Source organism: Ctenopharyngodon idella, chromosome 23, assembly GCF_019924925.1.
Source record: "Ctenopharyngodon idella isolate HZGC_01 chromosome 23, HZGC01, whole genome shotgun sequence".
NCBI classification, from domain to species: domain Eukaryota; kingdom Metazoa; phylum Chordata; class Actinopteri; order Cypriniformes; family Xenocyprididae; genus Ctenopharyngodon; species Ctenopharyngodon idella.
Window position 1 is genome coordinate 12,622,092 of NC_067242.1, and position 20,617 is coordinate 12,642,708.

Consider the following 20,617-nt stretch of genomic DNA (forward strand, 5'->3'; position numbering starts at 1 on the left):
CGGAGGTCATTATCTCTGCACCCGGCCTTATTGTTATCACCCAAGCATGTGAATATTCTTGTTTTTCTCAACATGAACATGTGAAACAATATAAAAACGATAAACGTATGCCGACTCGATAATTGGCACAGTCTGCTTTATAAGCGTTTTTTTTTGTTTGTTTGTTTGTTTGTTTGCTCTGAGCTTAAAAAACTTTTGTACTGTATATTTTGTTTACACTCATTGTTTGTTTTCAACTAAAAGAAAACCTCAAGATATAATATAAGCTTGTTGTGTATATTGCCTAATCATAACCTTGTTCAGAAATGGTGACAATTTAATGATTAAAAAATAATATTGTTCTTGTTAAACTTCATTTAAATAAACGAATAATCGAATATTCGTTTTTTATGAGCACGAATATTTGACATTTTTAACATTTCAAGTTGTTACGTACTACGAATCAACATGAATGAACAATAGTTTCAACAATATTTCTTAACAGTAATTCTAAATTAACATTAAGCTAAATAAAAAAAAAAATGCTGTGTTGACTCTACAAAGTTGCATCAGGCCTGCCAATGACAATGGCACTGCAGTTTTTCAGCCAGCACTTGCCATTTTTGTGTGCAGTGTGTGAAGAGAGTCATTGAATGGATTGTGGATGGTCTGTGGGTGTGCTGTCTTAGGCAAAGATTATTTTTTTATGTTGGTGAGGGGGTAATTGCGTTATGATTTGTATATTTCAAGCAAGGCTCAGATTCACAGATGTTAGCACTCAAACCTGTGATCACCATGAATCATCACTGTATAAATTTGTATGTATGAGTGTCTAGCACTAGATTTCCTGTGACCTTTGTCAAAAGCAGAAATAGATGAAACTCAAAAAGCAGATGAACTTATCTGATCGCTATTTAGTAGATTTGCTGGTAACTTTTTACTTCAGTGTTTTGAAAGAAGTCTCTTAAGCTCACCAAGGCTGCATTTATTTGATCAAAATACAGTAAAAAATATTGTGAGATATTATTAGAATTTGTGATGGCGAATTTTCAGCTGTCCTTTTTTTAATATTCAGTATTGTGATGTATATCTAATCATGACATGAAGGGGTATCGTTACACCCCTAGTAACAAATAAAACCTTATTGTAAAGTCTTACTGATTTTCTATTATCAAACTTTTTTATTATTATTCTAGAAACTTATGGTTCTAACAGTAGGGCTTGTTTAATTGTCAGAAAGGGTGATAAACACTAACACATTTGTTTATTATCATTTAAAGGGATGCTATTTGTGCTCTTGTGGTGTACTCTTCTCTACCGCAGAGCCAATGAGAATATAATTTGATTACCTTTTATTGTGTGATGCCAAGAGCTCTTGCTGAAATTATGACTCAGTTTTAATAGTATCATTACTCTTTTATTTCATGGGAATGAGTCATTAGCTGTGCAATATATCTACTGTCTTTGGCTTCATTATGTTTTGCCTTTTGTTGTTTATCTGTAATCGTTCATATGAAATCAGCAGAGCTTGTTTACTCTTTGTGTATAGCAGTAAATTTGGTTTATTTAGTATTTTCCACCAAACCTTTGATTACAGGGTGGGTGGCATGACCTAAATCTTCTTTCACGCTATGATGTTTTATATATTGCATAACCACAAAGCTGTCTATGTGAGAAATGACTATATTGTTTCTTTTTTTAAATCATGCCATGAATGTATAAACAGTATAGCCATATTATTCATCCCTGATTTTCAGCTCTAAAAAATATATTGAATGTATGCATTAAAGAGACAGTTACCTTCTCCTGTTTGACACTTTTGTTGTATCGACGCTGTAACCAACAAAGAGCTGTGTGTCGTGATTTCAGATTCACTTTAAAACCCACTGGCTGTTTTGATGGATCACAAGGAGGACCAAACACACTTCACATGTCAGTTGCTTCTCCAAGGTGTTGTGATTTAAAGAAAACGCTGAGCAGGCCACGTGTCACCTGTCACTTCACCTGAAAACCTGACTGGCTATCAAACCCGCTGAGGCAGAGACGGTGTGCACGGTGCCTACCCATACTGTGTGTGTGTATCGGTGCATGTCCGTGATGTTTCTCGAGTGCTTTGACGATATGTCTTATCTTCACTGAGTGGCTGCGGTCGTGTCTCGCCTGCGGGCTGCTAAGAGTGCCGAATTTCTGTTCTCCACTTCCAAGACATTTACGTGTGTTTGACCGCTGTCCTTGGTGCTGAACAACTGTCTGGGTGAAAGCTGGAGTGATTGAATGGTGCACTCATACTCACACAGGTGGAAGTGAGGGACCTAACTAGTGTGTATGGTGAAGTGATGCAGACGAAACTTGATGACACTGTTAATTGAGTCCACTTCCTCTTCGGCCCCAAAACCTGTTGTTCTTCAACCACGAATTGCTAACATAGTAGATATGGAGTGTCTTAATGTAATCACCTCACCAAGTTTCCAAAACTCATAGATTTATTATTTGTAGTCTTGTCAAAAGTAAAGACTTCGGTACCAAGTCGGTACTGCAATTTTAAAAATGTGACTCTTTGAGCGGATTTGTAAACACCTCTGATTGGCCATTGTGTTCACGCACTCATCGGATATATCTGTGGCTACAATGATAAACTCTTCAAAAACATGTTGTAAATAGACATCAATGATGCTCTTCACCGAGCGCTTACACAGATACGCACGGGAGCGTTTGAAAGCAGGCGTCTATCGCGGACCAGTCCAATGATAGACGCCTGCTTTCAAACGCTCCCGCTTTTAAAACACTTTCAAATTCAAACACTTCTGTGTGCTTTCAAACGCTCCCGTGCGTTGATCATTGTAGCTGATGAGCGTGTGAACACAATGGCCAATCAGAGGGGTTTACGAATCCGCTCAACAGCGCTCAAAGCGTCACATTTTTAAAATTTCAGTACTGACTGGTACTGAAGTCAGTACTTTTGACAACTTTAATTATTTGCAAGTAATATATAAAATGTAGGGCCGTCGAATGATTAATCGTGATTAATCGCATCCGAAATAAAAGTTTGTGTTTACATAATAAACGTGTTTACTGTGTATTTTTATTATGTATATATAAATACACACACATGAATACATATATTTAACAAAAATATATTATATTTATATATAAAATATTTGTATTTATATATGTTATATATAAATATAAATATATACATGTATATATTTCTTAAATATATTCATGTATATGTGTGTTCTTATACATAATAAAAATACACAGTACACACGTTTATTATGTCAACACAAACTTTTATTCTGGATGCGATTAATTGCTTGACAGCCCTAAAAAATTATATATATATATATATATATATATATATATAATATAATATAATATATACAAACTCACATTAATTGATAAAGCTTTTGATGTTCCAATAAGTGATAAAGACATCTCATAATGACGCTGAATGAATTGCTTTATGTGTCTTGAAAATATATATTAGCATCCAAAGAATGTGACGTGATTTTTTTTGTGAGCAGGTACATAGTCATTTTGAGGGACTGAGGTGAAGGTGTCGTCTGGCCGCTGATGACTCTGCTCTTATTTCGATCCAGACACACACACACACACACACACACACACACACACACACACACACACACACACACACACACACACACACACACACACACACACACACACACACACACTTACACTTACTCATGCACTCCAGGATCTGGTATCTCAGGTGTTAGATTATGCTCATATTACACAGACTGATTTCTTGGAAAGGTTTAAAATGATTAACCCGGATGAAAAGCAGAACCGAGAGCTTCTCTGATATCTTCATTTAAAGAGGGAGTCAATCCTTTATCTGAAGAAAATCTGAAAAAGTGTTGTATTAAATCCCCAGTAGTCATACTTGAGCCTAAACATAGATGAATGGTGGGAGGTGGAGCGCTGCAGTTTATGTTAGGACACAACTGACTCACTGATTCAGTGAGTTGTTCATTAAGAGCCGTTCCAGCGAGTGAGAGAGTTTGTTGAATCAGCTAAAATGCTTCATTTTGATTGTCTTTTTAGCAAATGAATCATTCAGATTAATCCGTGAATAAATTCAGAAATAATTGTGGTCTGAAAGATTCAGTTGACTCAAAAGAATGATTTGTTTTTAATGCAGTTGTTTTGCTTTTTATAGTTTGTCGTAGGAAAAGCCATTAGAAAGCTCTGAGAAAACATCTAAGTTGACGTATTAATTTACAGAAGTATTTCTGTTTCACTTCTCACATTTTTCTCTTAAACACACTAAACCCATTTATGTATAACAATGTGACCTCATCATAAGAGTAAATATGTATTCTGGATTAGCTCAATCTCTGTGACAAATAATAAGCTGTATAAAGCACTCTCAACAGCTAACAACATGTGTGAGTGAGACTATTCCTCATTTGTTAGATAAAATAACAGCAAATCTGACACTCTTTTATTTGTTGTTGTTGTTGGAGAAAAGCATTATTGCATATTTGGCGACCAGGTGTGGCATAGAAAAGTGTGTTTAAATATTAATGAGATGTGAAGGTGTTGCCATTCCCATTCCAAGCACCATGTATCCCCCCGTCACATACTGTCTGATTCCTGCAGACAGATCCATATTGATCAATGACGACCGTATCTGTCTAGATCCGTTCCTCTGCAGATCATCCGTGGATCGGTCAGCATAGCGGATCATTGGGCTGATTAAACTGCCTTAATAGGCATTTGTTCTGCTAGAGTTGTGCAAAATCAAGTTCATTTACTGATCAACAGTCTGAACACCACAGCGACTCTCTCTGATAACCTGGTTTGTGGTTGTAGTAAAAAGGATGAAATAGTTATTGCCTTTTCTTGCTGTCTTTGCATTTTTTTTTTTTGTGGATTTTTGTTTCTTTTCAGTCTTTCTTTCCTTGCAATTCAGATCAGTGGAAGAACAGACCAGACCAAATCGCTAACTTGGACGAATTTGTTAAAAAGAACTGAATCAATTTGTTTTTGAATCAACACTATCATGTTCCCTTTTTTGTTTCCTTCCGTCTTTTGTCTTTTCTTTCTTTCTTTCTTTCTTTCTTTCTTTCTTTCTTTCTTTCTTTTTCGAATTCGTCCTTCGCTGCTTTCTCTGTTTTTCCTTTTTTCCCTTTACTTTCCTCTTTATTTTTAATCTTTGTTCTTTTTTTTCTTTCTCTTCATTTTTTCTTTGTTTTTTTCTTTTTCTTTCCTTCTTTCTTTGCTGTTTTTTAACCTTTTTTCTTTTTCCTTCTTTTATATTTTCTTTCTTTCTTTCTTTCTTTCTTTCTTTCTTTCTTTCTTTCTTTCTTTCTCTCTTTTTTACCTTTTACTTTTTCCCTCCTATAATTCTTCCATTCCTTCCATTTTCTACTTTTTCCCTTTACTTTCCTCTTTATCTTTAATCTTTTTTTCTTCCTTTTCATTCTCTTCTTTTTTTTTCTATCTTTAAGTTGTTTTTTCCTCCTTTTATATTTCCATTCCTTCCTTTTCTTTTCTCCTTTGTTCTCTTTTTCTTTGCTGTTTTTTCTTTTACTTTAATTTTTTATCTTTCCTCTTTTTTTCTTCCTTATCTTTCCTTCTTTTTCTTTCTTTACATATATCCTTCGTTCCTTCCTCCTTTTGTTCATTCTTTTTGTCCTCCTTTCTTCCTTTGACAACATTATACATTGAGAGTTAATATATTCTTCATTAATTAAAATATACACAACTTGTAATCTTGTCAGGAGTTATGATCCTTTTCTTTTGTGTGTGTGTGTGTGTGTGTGTGTGTTCAAGTGTGGGAGATCAACAACTGCCCTGAAGGGTCTCCAAGGCCCGTCTGCTTTTATCAACCTACAGGCATATGAAGGTCTCTGTCTGACCTCCTACCAAGGACCCTCAATGCATTATAGCAAGGCCAATGTTTCATTTGAGCCTTCACTTTTTTTTTTAATGTTTCTGCTGGTTTCTCTCAGCATCACCATGATAAAAATCCTCTGTGCTAAAATGACAGAAGTGTTGAAAGAATTCACAAATGTCTCCATTAGCACGATCTTCATTGAATAGAGAGAAAATAGACTCTGCAATTATCTAGGAGTATCTGATGTGTGACAGGCATCCTGGGGAGGTCAAAAACACTTATAAACATCAAACTGTGTGAGTGTGTGTCATGTCTTCCTTGTGTGTTTGTTGTCTTTGTTCAGTGGCAGTTAGGAATACTAAATAAGACATTCTTTGTTTATTTGCACAGAATAATGTGTACACATGTTAAACTCTTGCTTTTCTCCTATGTGAACTATTGGTAGTTGAAATATAAAACAGATAACGAGATACTCAATATATCTAACTGGTTATTTTGCAGCTGAAAATACTAGCATACAGTATGTTCTGACTAGCATAAACCAACCCTAACTAGGGCATGGCAGTAAAATGAATGCATAGTATAAATGGTAGTACATGGTACAATAAAGTAAAGCACAATAAATAGACAGTTTAGCCTGAAAGCATGGATGTTCAACACCAGCAGCCAGGAGAAAAGGGGAAAAGCCCCTGGCCTCCTTCCAAACAGTCTGAAATAGAGGAGCCGGTGAGAGAGAGTGGGAGGATGAGGAGGGAGCAGAGAGAGGAACGGCATCTGCTTCGCGCCTCAGTAGTTTTAAAAAAACAAGCAGAGGGAAAAAATGCTGGATGCCAGTGACTGTGAGTACACCTGTCTGTGTGTCGCCATAGCAACCTAATTAGAAGGCCAATAGGATGTAGGCAGGGGTTGGTTAGAGACGCCAAAGACAGGAGCTCAAAAACAGTTCAGCTGGGAAGATTAGAATGAGACTGCAGAAAAAACGCTTCAGCTGGGGTGATTTGAGAAGAAAGAGATGGTCTGTCTTTACCTGTCTGCATCAGAACACAGCCCGGCCTTTAAACATATTTAAAAATGTTCTCTTATTATTTCATAGTATTATAAAGTAATGTTTTTGTCTCTTGAAACTTTTTATTATTATTATTATTATTTTTTACTTATTAACCCATACTTATTCTTGCTTTTATTATTTATACTTTTTATATATATATATAGTTTTATTAATATAATATTTGTCTTTAAAGGATTAGTTCACTTAAGAATTAAAATTTCCTGATAATTTACTCACCCCCATGTCATTCAAGATGTTTGTCTTTCTTTCTTCAGTTGAAAAGAAATTAAGGTTTTTGAGGAAAACATTCCAGGATTTTTCTCCATATAGTGGATTTCAGCAGGGACCAATGGGTTTAAGGTCCAAATTGCAGTTTCATTGCAGCTTCAAAGGACTCTACATGATCCCAGACGAGAAATAAGGGTCTTATCTAGCGAAACAATCAATCATTTTCTTTAAAAAATTAAAATTATACACTTTTTTTTTTTTTTTTTTTTAACCACAAATGCTCGTCTTGCACTAGCTCTGCGATGCGCTATGCATTACGTAATCATGTTGGATCAAGTCTTTACAAAGCGAACATGCAAAGACTAAGTCAAATGGCCTTTACAAAAAACGGTAAAACAACAATGTCGGATGATTTTGAAGTTGGAGGAGAAAATGAGATGGAGGTTTTCGCCCTACTGCGGTACTGCCGCCTACGTCAATGTGATTACGTAATGCGTGGCGTATCGCAGAGCTAGTGCAAGATGAGCATTTGTAGTTAAAAAGTATACAATTTTAATTTTTTTCGTTTCGCTAGACAAGACCCTTATTCCTCGACTGGGATCGTTTAGAGCCCTTTGAAGCTGCATTGAAACTGCAATTTGGACCTTCAACCCGTTGAACCCTGTTGAAGTCCACTATATGGAGAAAAATCCTGGAATGTTTCCCTTTAAAAAAAAAAACATAATTTTTATGAAATACATAAACATCTTGGATGATATGGGGGTGAGTAAATTATCAGGGAATACATTTTTATTATTATATATATATTTTATATATTTTTGCTGTCATTTTGTCACATTTTTAAAGACATTTTGTCTGCACAAATTGAACTTAATGTATCGTGCAATAAAAGCATGCTCAAGCTGAAAGTGAGAGGGATTATTTCAGAGAAATGGTCTAGAACAAAGGTCTTGTGTCTTTCACTTTCCAAGCCTCTCTGTCTCTCACTCTCTCTTTCTGTAAGATCTCTTTGTCTGTCTGGTAAGACTAGTGATCTAAACATGCCTGGGGTTAAACACATTCCGTTCTCATCTTCCAGAGATACTCACTGTTTAAACTGTAACCTTGTTAACCCAGGAATCCAACACTAAAACAGACACCTTTGTTCTAAAAAAAAAAAAAAAAAAAAAATTAATGAAAGAAAGAAATAAGATTAGTTTGTTAAACAAAACAGACAAGGAAAGCAGAGCTGTCTTTGGTAATGAAAATAATTACATTTTAGTCTGGACTGTATATATTAAATACCCAGGATCGAAGACATTGTGTTTCCATTTTATTCCAAGCAGTTCTATAGGAATCGTGGGTTCTGTTGGAATTGCAGTGTGTGTCCGTGAGAAGTCAGTGAAGGTGAAACGGAGGGATCTCTCCCTCAGGCTGTTAGGGGGTCTCTTCGCTATAAACATTGCTCACATTCCTGCTTCTAATTGGATCAGAACCGTAGAGTTCCTGGTGGAGAGCTCCTTTATTGTGCTTTTAGAGTCTTACATGGGTGGTGGTCTGATTCGTCTCTCTCACACGCTACTATTTTAAGGGCATATGGTAGTTTCATCAGATTTTGGTCACAGAAATTATTTGTTGTAATTCTGTTGTTTTAAGTGAAACCTAATAAAATGTTATTCACAAAAATATAAATATTACATTTATTACATAATAATAATATTATTAATATTAACTATTATATATCATTAGTAGTAGTAATAGTGGTAGGAGTAGTAATCATCGTTGTATTAATATGTTGCAGATATAAAATTTAACATTTATATTATTTTTTTTAATTGGCCACCAGCTTTCTTAAAGGGGTCCTTGATTATGATTTCACTTTTTTAACTTTAGTTAGTGTTTAATGTTGCTGTTTGAGCATAAACATCTGCAAAGTTACGACGCTCAAAGTTCAATGCAAAGGGAGATATTTTCTTTTATAGAAATCGATTTTTAAGGACTACAACAAATGGCTGGTAGGGACTACAACAAGCTTCTTCCTGGGTTGGTGACATCACAAACCCCAAAATTTACATAAACCCTGCCCCCGGGAGCACGCAACAAAGGGGGTGAGGCCATTTTGGGCTGCTTTAGAGAAGAGGAAGAGTTGTTGTAGTAGAGTGTTGTTACCCTGCCGTCATTTTACGCTGTACTGCTTCACAAACGAGGGTCAATTCAACTCTGGATTTGCACAAAAGATTAACATGACGGCACATGCTAGTCGATTAGTTGAATCAACTCCACAGCAACTACATAAATTTATCCACTAACCATTCAGAAATGTCCAGTTGCATTCTAGAAGTTGTAACTTCTTCCTGAGTCTCTTCATCAGTATCTCAGCGACTCTGGTTTGAGCAATATAAGGCTGAACACCGTGACTAACAATCATCATTTTGGCTGCGTGAGATTCTTCAGCTTTGTTGTTGTTGAGCAACCGAAGTGCGAGCTGTTAAAGCTCCGCCCTGCTCCGGCGTGGGGCAGCAGCTAATTTGCATTTAAAGGGACACACACAAAAACAGCGTGTTTTTGCTCACACCCAAATAGGGGCAAATTTGACAAGCAATAATAAATAAACTGTGGGGTATTTTGAGCTGAAACTTCACAGACACATTCTGGGGACACCAGAGACATCTTGTAAAAGAGGCATTATAGGTCCCCTTTAAAGACTGGCAGGCTTTTTTATTGTATTGTTTTGTTTTCCTTTGTTTTGCTTTGCTTTTTGTTTTTTGGTTCTAGTTTTGTTTTTGTTATCACTCAAAAAATGTCATTGAAAACCTGAAAAAAAGCATTTCTTTACCATCCCCATAGCACATCAGTGAGGAGTAAATATTCAGGGTCGGAGGTTAAAGGCCAGGTCATTCTAGATTCTCTCAGGAGGGCATCATATTATGAGATGGATTTATGAAATCCTGCATTATTCCCTCTCTAGTCTCCCGTCTTGCCTTAGTCCCTCCTGAATCTTCAGTCATACATAAACATGAAGAACTGCATGCAACAATAAACTCTGGCTTTATTAAAGCCTCTGCTCCATCTTTATCAGCTGTGTCGCTGCTGTCTGCCTCTCCACCCAGAACTCTCTCTTTTATCTAGAGTTCAACTGCAATCTTCTGTATGTTTTCCTTATGGCTTTTTAAATTACTCTGCATATGTTTGGTCAGCAATGAGCATGTGATGCTCATTTTGGAGTGTGAGAAAACAGATGTTCCGTCTTTAAAAAAGCTGCTCCTTGTTCCAGATGAAATCATAGCTCTGCTTCCACACCGCTCAAATAATCTTCAGCCTACTGATGCCCCATGATACCCGTCACAATTCACATCATGACAGCTTTTTAATGACACCCAAGAGGTCAGGCAGGGTTTCTTCAGTGTGTTGGTTTAGTGCTTGATCTGTCCTTGCACATTTGGCAGATCTTAAACCTGCCAGGAGTCTTTCCGCCTGCTAGCATCTCAACATGTAATTTATCACCTGCTCTGAAGAGGAACACCTGTGCGGGTTTAAGATAGCTGCTTTATGAGACCCCAGGTAGAACCTGCAGGGGGTCGACACATCCTTACTGACTTATTTACCACATTTCCAAGATGTTCTCCATTTCATTTGTGGTTTCCCTTGCAGTTCCTCATTTATTTGTGGCACTAACATTTTTTTCATAACAATCTTTATACCTCTTTCCTCATCCTTTTTCTCCTTTCTTCCTCTCTCATGCACACACTGCCATCTTCATCTGTGTCTCTTCCTCCCACATCCCAAGACGAAAGAATCGCCGCTCTCTTGTTAGTCACGCTTCCTCAGCTGTTACAGCTAGCGTGCGACAGCGAGTGCCAGGAATAAGGTGGAATTTACATTCATCCTGGTAAAAGCAGTTGTGGTTCCTTTGATGGTCAGAGAAATCTAGCTGAAACTACCACCCTAACCGTACTTTAACAGTTTTGATGTGTCAAGGGTGAAATTTCCACCTACCGCTCACCTCTGAGCTCTACGCAGATTTGCTCGCATTCAAAACTTAGGCAGACCCTCTTTCCTTCTCTGGTTACATCTTACTTCTGGTTCCCATCTTGTTTGTGTATTTTTACAGATCAGAGTGAAAATAGCTTGTTTTCTTGTTTTGAAGGATTGTGTAAAGCATCATTTATCAGATGTCTGGCTCTTCATGGAATTTGGTTATATTTTAAATGTGTAAAATGTAGTGTTATGTGAAATGAATGTGAAATTCTACCGACTTCATTGCATATTTTAGCCTGCTTAATGTTAGCATGAGCGTTGCATTATGTGCACTACTGTTCAGAAGTCTGGTGTTTGTAAGTTGTTTTTTTTTTAAAGAAATTACATTGTTACAAAAAAATTCTATTGAAATAAATGCCCTTCTTTTGAACTTTCTATTCATCAAAGAATCCTGAAAAAAGTAGCATGGTTTCCACAAAAAATATTAAGCAGCATAACTGTTTTGAACATTGATCATTGAATGATTTTAGAAGCCAGACTGGAGTAATGGCTGAAAATTCTCACTCCCAATGGCCTACTCCCATATTAGTAAAATAAATACTCAATGTAGTAACCCAGAATTCACATTTTATGTATCAAGCTTTTTTTTTTTTTTAATATGAATTACTTTGCTATTGCAAAAAGTACCATTTTATGGTTATAGACTAGTTAAAGGGTTAGTTCACCCAAAAATGAAAATAATGTAATTTATTACTCACCCTCATGTCGTTCTACACCCGTAAGATCTTCGTTCATCTTCGTAACACAAATTAAGATATTGTTGATGAAATCCGATGGCTCAGTGAGGCCTCCATTGAGAGCAAAGCCATTGAAACTCTCAAGAAAAAAACATATTTAAAACAGTTCATGTGAGTTCAGTGGTTCTATCTTAATATTATATAGCGACAAGAATACTTTTTGTGCGCCAAAAAAACCCCAAAATAACGACTTCTCAAAAATATCTAGTGATGGGCCGATTTCAAAACACTGCTTCATGAAGCTTCATGAATCTTTTGTTTCGAATTAGTGATTCGGATCTCCTATCAAACGGCTAAACTGCTGAAATCACGTGACTTTGGCGCTCCGATTCACTGACTCGATTCGTAAAGCTCTGAAGCAGTGTTTTGAAATCGGCCCATCACTATTGTTGAAAAGTCGTTATTTTGGGGTTTTTTTGGCGCACAAAAAGTATTCTTGTCACTTTATAATATTAAGATAGAACCACTGAACTCACATGAACTGTTTCAAATATGTTTTTAGTACCTTTATGGATCTTGACAGTTTCAATGGCTTTGCTCTCAATAGAGGCCTCACTGAGCCATCGGATTTCATCAACAATATCTTAATTTGTGTTCCGAAGATGAACGAAGGTCTTACGGGTGTAGAACGACATGAGGGTGAGTAATTAATGACATTATTTCATTTTTGGGTGAACTAACCCTTTAAGTTGTTGTCCTTAACTGTTTCTTAACAGTTGTGATGGTCTCAGCGGATCATGTGGAGGTTTCCCACAGAGGAACAGAGAGGATGATGGTTCTGGAAAGCAATTTTGTTTCTCAATGTGAAAGAAACAACCAGGCCCACCAACCCCTGAATAGCATGTCAGTAGAATTGCATCATCTGTGAAAGGTGTAATCATATAACTACTCATACGGTGGGCCAGTTCAAAATGACTTGTGTTGTGGAGCCTTGCATCAAAATTTGAAGGATCAAATGCTTGTAATCATAAAAATAACCATCCTGGTGTCATTGATATGTCAGTGTGTAATCATCCTTGTGTGGTCAGAAAGAGGTAATGTTCAGTTGTGTGTAAGACAGAGTTTTGTGTGTACACAAATGTCCACACTGAATTGTCAGTGCTTTTCTTTGTCCAAGTCTTTTATACTCAGCTCTTACAGAGAAATGGATTTTCAAGTGGACCATCTCCAGGATGACAGACTAGAGTCATTTTGCACAGTCTGGTGCTTTTTGCTGACAAAAAAAATAAGAAACTTCCATTTCCCAGTCTGCACTCAGAAGCAGTGAACAAAGAGCTGAAACACCCAGGACCGCACACCCACTGATGAAATTAAACCAGTCTAAAATGCATCGTGTCATCTTGAGATGGTTGTCAGAGGTACTAGCGTGTTAAAACGGTAGAGGTTGGAGGCTCTGGTGAGGTGAGGGAACCCTGTGGCAAGAGTCAGCGTAGGTACTGCATCAATAATGCAGCAATGCTTCACTTCTCTAGTTTAAATGCACCATTGGGAGGGAGCACTGGGAGTGAAACATTCTAAGAAGCCAACACATAGAGATGAATGGCTTTCTGGGTGTGTATGTGGAAGAACGAAAACCTCTTGGCCCCAACAAACACCATCAGGGTTAACACACTGATCCAAACCAACCACTAGAAATCTCTATTTTTTGCCACTTCCGCTGTGTGTGTGTGTCTGAAAGAGGGAAAAAGTGCCCCCACAGCTGTTTTGTGTCGGGTCTGTCAGAATGGGTGACTGGTCTTTGTGCAGTCATCATATATTTGAGAGGCTGATTTGCATGTGGAGTTGTGTCAGACGGAGGGTTGTGACGGCTCCACTGTGAGCTGTCAGCCCGAGGAGGAGTCTTCCAGCATGCTCTGTCTTCAGCTCTGACCTTGAACTCCAGACTCTCCAGCGGGCTGTTCATTCCGTCTCTCTCAAGAGCCACATTTCCTTTCCCATGTCTCAGTGGGAGAGAGCAGGGTTGTAACCTCAATAATGGGATTTTTAATGAAGTCTTGGATTGTTTTAATGTTTTTGTTAAGCGTGTTTGATTCAACAGTGAAAAAGCGTGGATTGAGATGAATGATTTTTGGAATGAACCATCTCAGACCCCCCCAATTTTTTTGTTTTTAATTCAGATTAGTAAATCACTGATCTTCAACTATCACACTTTAGGGAGTGGTTACATTCTCGGTACCGGGTTTTTGTTACTGTAGTTGACAAGTTGACTCTAGTTCAGGTATGGGTCACAATGGTCCCATTGTAGTTTGCTTCGTAGTCATGAAAATGTATTCAAGTTTATCTAGTTTTTCAAAGGTTATGTTTTGTATTTCATTTAAAGATTTTTTTTATTTAGCTTTTGTTAATGATAACACTGCATCCCTAAACAAACAGTGTTTTTCTGAGGTGCCATGTCAAGTTGCAAGAAACATTGTTTGAAAGCAAGAAAAACTCATCCAAATAGGTCAGATCTGTAATTTTACAGGATTTTAGGATTAGTCAACTAGTCATTTAGGCAACCCACCAGTCAGTTTTACACATTCATACTCTTGCTGACATTGAGGTTTTGTAATACAAGAGGATTAAACAAATACTTAAAACAACAGCCACCAGATCACTACACTTCCTGTTGACTTTGCCAGAGCAGCCTCGCACACAAGCACACACATGCTGAAATCAACCCGAGCTGGCCTCAGCTTGGTCTTAATTCAATTATGAAACACTTTTATAAAAGAGACTTGTGTTCAATAGCTTAATTTATGAGTCTGCACACTGCAACAGTCCAAGCTCATAGTATGACCCTCAGTTACTTTGCGAGGTGCCTCAAGTCTCAGTACTGGGTCCATTCTCATTAATAATGTGGCTGTTTCACTGTCTATTATTAGTATTGACTGGCCTTGCACAGAGCAGGCAGCCAGTTATTGGCTGGGATTTGGATCTGCCGTGCGTGTTGATGGGGCCCAGAGTTTAATCGCTGTGGAAACATGAGAGTTATTAAAACAGGAAGCCTTGGCACTGCAGCGGGATCTCGGATGTCTCTCAGGCTCACTAATGATTATAAGCATGCTGCTTTGTCACCAAATAGTGAGAAAGGAAGAGGGAATGAGCAAAAAGAGATTTGAAAATCCTGAAAATACATAAAGAGTCAAACAAATGATTCTATCGATTTATGAGAAAAGAGGAAAAGATCAACAAAAGTCAGAAGTCAGACAGTCCTTTTTAACAAGGATCTTGCATGTCTGAGTCTTCTTGCTGTGACAGGGAAGGTATTGAAGTGTGCAAAACCGTCCTATGCTTTGTTAGGGCCTGGTTAATACAATCACACTGCCACCATGTGGTCAGTAAGGGCACTGCATGTACAGTCTAAGAGCATTTGAGTGCACAGTGTTGGCTGGATTGCTGCCTCTTGGCCAGAGGCAAGATGATTGCTCAGTGTATCTCAGCACCCAGTGATACCTTTAAGTGCCATGTGGGTCACCAGCAATGAATTTCAGCATTGCCCACTGTTCTTGTCTAATCAGAGATTTCATGCTGTTTTCAAATGTGCAACCAGCTTTTGGGCACTTTGAGGGGAATCCGTTACCTTGGCACATTTGGTCACAGGGGTGTGAAGAGGTAATGTAGGGTGAAGCACAGCTGGAGTGGGTGGTGACAGGGGGGCGTTGAATCAGTAACTGAGAGCTAAATCTCTCTGTCGTCAGTTTGGTTGAGATTAATCTGTTGAAAACCACCTGCTAGGTTGTTGGCAGTGCTTGGTCTTCCACCCACTCCACAAATCCTTTGCATGGTTCCGCCAAAACTTGTTTTTCCTTGTGGCTTGTGTCCCTGTAGCATTCTCAGAGTGGCAGAACACTCTGGTAAAATATTTTGTATGTTTTTCAGGAAAGGTCCCTATAGTGTGCGTGTAAAGCAGTGTAAGAACTAAGGTCTTTTCTTGAGGTGGTTTCATCACCATCGTTATCTGACTGTTCTAACTTCAAAACGGCCTTTCACTAAAAGACTCTGCACCATGCCTGTTTTTTCACTTAGTTCAGCTCCATATAATGATAGTTAAAGATGTTTGCAGATGTATAAGGATTTTTTTTCGTCTGTTGTTAGGGAGTGTGCACGGGCATACACGATTTTGTAGTGTGTGTATGGTGACATTTTCAGTGGTAACATAAAACAATCAGTGAATATGAGTTTTGAGTCAATTCATTAACACTAATTCACTGAAATGAATTGAAACTTGCCAACTCTAATGCCATTTTGCTACTTACATTTATTACATTTATTTATTTAGTAGGCAAAAAATAGTCATTTCATTTATCAGTAAAGCTTGTATTATAATATTATGATAATTTATATAAAAATTTTAATACATAATAGCATACCAAATATATATGTAAATATATCGTCATCCACTGTATATCAGGTTTCCTTGATCACATCCAGACCAGTAATGTTCCTAGTCCTTTTTTTTCCCCATGTACAATGATGATTTAAGGTCCATCAATCACAAGAGAATCTAAGCAGGCAGGATGTAAAGTGGTGGGAAAGGATTAAGACATTGGTGCCCCAGGGCATGCTGGGAAGACTCTGAGCAATGGCATTTATTGAGTCACGATTTACACCTGTTACATCCTGTCTTCCAAAACAAAGTATTAATTGTAGGATAAAGTTATAGACACACTATACGCCTGAATACAGGTTGCATTGTGTAATCATTTTCTTTTGTTCTACTGTACATGTTTGTTGAAATTATTATCATATTCCTGTAGCTCAAACAGTAAAGCATGGCACTAGCAATGTCAAGGTCATTCAGTTCCAAGGGAATGCATATACTGATCAAATTTATACCTTCAATGCAAAAATAAAAAATTTGCTTTGTCTGCCAAAGTCCCCCTGTGGTGAAAATCAAGTTTTAATATTGTTTATATGTCTTTGTGGTGTTTTTAATATGCTTTAAGACAAACCATGTGCAAATTCATAAGTCAACACCATTGTTGAGTATTTTCTTTTTAAAACTGCAGTGATCTAAAGACAGATTCAAAAACGTGGTTTGAAATTGCTGGTGTTTGTGATGTCACAAACTACTACTGATATTTAGAAGGCAGACACAGATGGCAAATGGAAACATGGTTTGTGTAACATTAGCAACACATTATTAGCAGCTGTTTGATAAAGTAGTCAAGCAAAAAGCCAATCATATTAATTACCGTTATGTGTCCGACGTTGTAAAAAGCAATAACATTGTGCAGTGTTTACCTCAGTAAGTTGACTGAGTGGATCTCTGAGCTGGCGTGAGTGAGTGGAGGCGGGGCTAATTAGCATATTCATAGATCCCCGTATACTAAATGAAGCAAGGGTGTAGAGTTACATTCAAGCTATTTTAAGGCATGAAGAAATATTTTTCACAGGAAAAAATGTTTAAATATGCTATTTTGGTGATCAAAGATGAGTTTTAAGGGAAGAAATTATTGACTACAGGGGGACTTTAAATATAAATATAATCTTGTATATTACTGGTTTGATTTGTGACTAATGGAGTTCTCTTCTCTTTCTGCAGAAAGTTCTACTACATCACTCTACTGAGGGACCCTGTTTCCCGCTATCTTAGCGAATGGAGGCACGTCCAGCGCGGGGCCACGTGGAAGACATCCCTGCACATGTGCGACGGACGGACTCCCACACCCGAAGAGTTGCCGCCCTGCTACGAGGGCACAGACTGGTCAGGGTGTACTTTGCAGCAGTTCATGGACTGCCCCTACAACCTAGCCAATAACCGCCAAGTGCGCATGCTGGCTGACCTTAGCCTGGTTGGCTGCTACAACCTCTCAACGGTCCCCGAGAAGAGGCGCTCACAGCTCCTACTCGAATCGGCCAAGAAAAATCTGCGAGACATGGCTTTCTTTGGCCTGACGGAGTTCCAGCGGAAGACGCAGTACTTGTTCGAGCGCACCTTCCACCTCAAGTTCATCCGGCCGTTCATGCAGTACAACAGCACGCGGGCGGCTGGCGTGGACCTGGATAACGGCACGATACAGCGCATCGAGGAGCTCAACGATCTGGATATGAAGCTGTATGACTACGCCAAAGACCTGTTTCAGCAGCGCTACCAGTACAAGCACATGTTAGACCGGCGGGAGCAGAGACTACTGAGAGGACAGGCGTCTTTCCACAGCCCGTTCCGAGAGGACGGAGTCGGGGGAGATGGTATGGCACGCCTGCCAACCGAGGACTACATGAACCACATCATTAATGGATGGTAACCGCCCACCCCTCTCCAGAGAGACCGAAAAAGAGACACAGTAACGAGGAGAGGGGGAATAAACGGACCCAAGTGGAATACCCATTCCCAGGCTGGAGAGTTCAATGTTCCATTCTTTGGTTCGGGAATACAGAACCAGAAAACGTTCTAGAAATGTGTCTGGGAGCATTTCGCTTAGTGCAGCATCTCAAAGGCCTTTTTTAAACAAAAGTTCTGGCATAACATTAATATTAAATTATCGATTTTTTTCGTTTGTGCCACAAACCATTTTTTCTCGACCTCAGTGCTGCAGTGTTTCAGAGAAAGAGTGACTGAAATGAACACATAGGTATTTCAATACCTGGTTCACATGAATATCTAAAAATCTATTGATTGTTAAAAGATTGTTTTTTATATACATAAATATAAAATATGTGTAAATCTTAGATTGCCTTTTTTAAACCTGGTGTGAATTGGATGGAGCCAGTCACAAATGGTGGAGAAATTACTAACAGATGTTGTGAGTGAGTATGATTTTATAGATCTTAATATATATAACACAGAAGAGTCCCTTTTTCCATGAGTGTTTTTATCATTTTTTTCCCCCTTTGAGTGTTAAACAGATTCCCATAAGCCCTTGAGATTGTTTTGAAAAGCCATTCCTGACAGTCAGATGTATCCAACTGCAGTTCAGTCATTTCTGATACCTAAAAAAAAAAAACAATTACGCCATCATGCACTGTTTATTATTATTATTTTTTTTTAAGCATGTGCTAATTTATACAGTATGCACTGTATGCGTGTTTTTTCACATTTGCTGTGATCCTTTTACCCATAATCCAGTGCAGTAGGCCCACATTTTGCGTTGTGAATCACACACTTTAAATGAACCAAATCTTTCTCCTTTTCCAATCAGGATTCACATCATCACTTGCCCTTGTTAATTGTTGAGTTCACGCGCATGTAAAACATGTTAATTGAACTTGCACTGAGCGTGTTGAGGCTTGACATCCCTCACAGATAGTTCTCGTTTGGCTCTGTGTCTACGGAGACTCCTTAACTCCCATCTTCGCACTTCCCTCCAGCTGAAACTCGAAATAAATAGACTGCTGTTGAAGCCCATTGAAGATCCATGTAAAAATGCTAATGGGAAAAGAGTGAAGAAATGGATCTTATGTTCTGTCTGTATGTATCAATCAGGATATGGAGAGCAATCCTGATTAAACCAAGAGATTGGTGAGGAAAATGTGACCATTGCTTTGAGTGTGTGTATTTGAGTGTGTGTATGCAGTGTATACAAGTGTATATATATATTGTGTGTGAGAGAGAGAGTGAGAGAAAGAGAGAGAGCAAGCTAATTTGAGGTGTCTTGAGTTTGCAAGTTTGTTTTCCAACATGATCATTACTGTGAGTATTTCTGTTATTCATGACACCTGGATCTTTAAAGGTACCAATAAAAAGATATTTCCCATTTTTAATGACAGTTGTGTTGAGTCCTTTTATACTTCAATGTGTTGTTCTTTTTTCTTTTCTCTAAAGAGCACAGTAGCTTTAAAGGACAGAAATCATTCTAATATGCTGATTTGCTGCACAAGAAACATTTTTCAACAGTGAAAACAATTGTGCTTTCTTTATTTTTTAGTATAATATATTTTTTTTATTTTTACATTTTTCTTATATGATTTATTAATAGGTCACACAGGAACCTCTGCCCTATTGCACTGATTATAAGGTGATTCATATATGAAAAAACATAGTATATGGTCTATTTTAAATATAACGTTTTTTTTATGAACATTGTTATTCAGTTAGTGTTATTCAGTTAATTTTTATTGATTTATTTTTACCGTATTCTGTAGGTGTTTTGTCTTTGTGTGGATAACAATGTGCTCCTTTATGAACCGTAGCAAAACATTTTAATTCTGAAATATTACTAATCCTGGAATAATAACATCATATAATTTAATGTAATTTAGTTAGGACTCCGTTTACAACCTGAACGCTCTTCAATGTTTCCCTTAAAACACTTTAATCTCAGGAAACCCAACAACTCTGTGTGAAAGTGTTGGAACAATCACAGGTTTCCGCTCAGTGTCTTAAAAACAAACGTGTTTCTGTTTGAGTTAATCAGCAGCTCTTTCCCAAGTGTTAATTATCTTTTGGAGGGTGTGTGTGTCTGTGTGAACCATGTTATGGCTTGCACATTTCCTGTGGAAGACAATTTTGTCACTTTTTGCCTGACTCAACAGATTTCAGAGACACCCTCAAGAGAATCTCAAGCAAGACTCATGAAAAATTTATATTCATTAAAGTGTTAGTTCACCCAAAAATAAGATTTCTGTCATTTATTACTCACCCTCATGTCGTTTAAAACCTTCATTTATCTTCGGAACACAAATTAAGATATTTTTGATCAAATCTGATGGCTCAGTGAGGCTTGCATTGACTGCAAGTTAATTTACACTTTCAATGCCCAGAAAGCTACTAAAACATATTTAAAACAGTTCATGTGACTACAGTGGTTCAACTTTAAT

At 37.7% G+C, this 20,617-nt stretch overlaps 1 protein-coding gene across 1 annotated transcript in view; it reads left to right on the forward strand.

Annotated features, from left to right (window-relative positions):
* hs6st1b (heparan sulfate 6-O-sulfotransferase 1b) overlaps positions 1-19,561 on the forward strand; it is a 57,547-nt gene extending 37,986 nt beyond the window's left edge. Inside the window, exon 2 of the mRNA XM_051882929.1 lies at positions 17,403-19,561. Within this exon, the coding sequence (XP_051738889.1) occupies positions 17,403-18,105 (703 nt within the window). The 3' untranslated portion in view covers positions 18,106-19,561. The remainder of the gene's footprint in view (positions 1-17,402) is intronic.
* Positions 19,562-20,617: the final 1,056 nt, after the last annotated feature.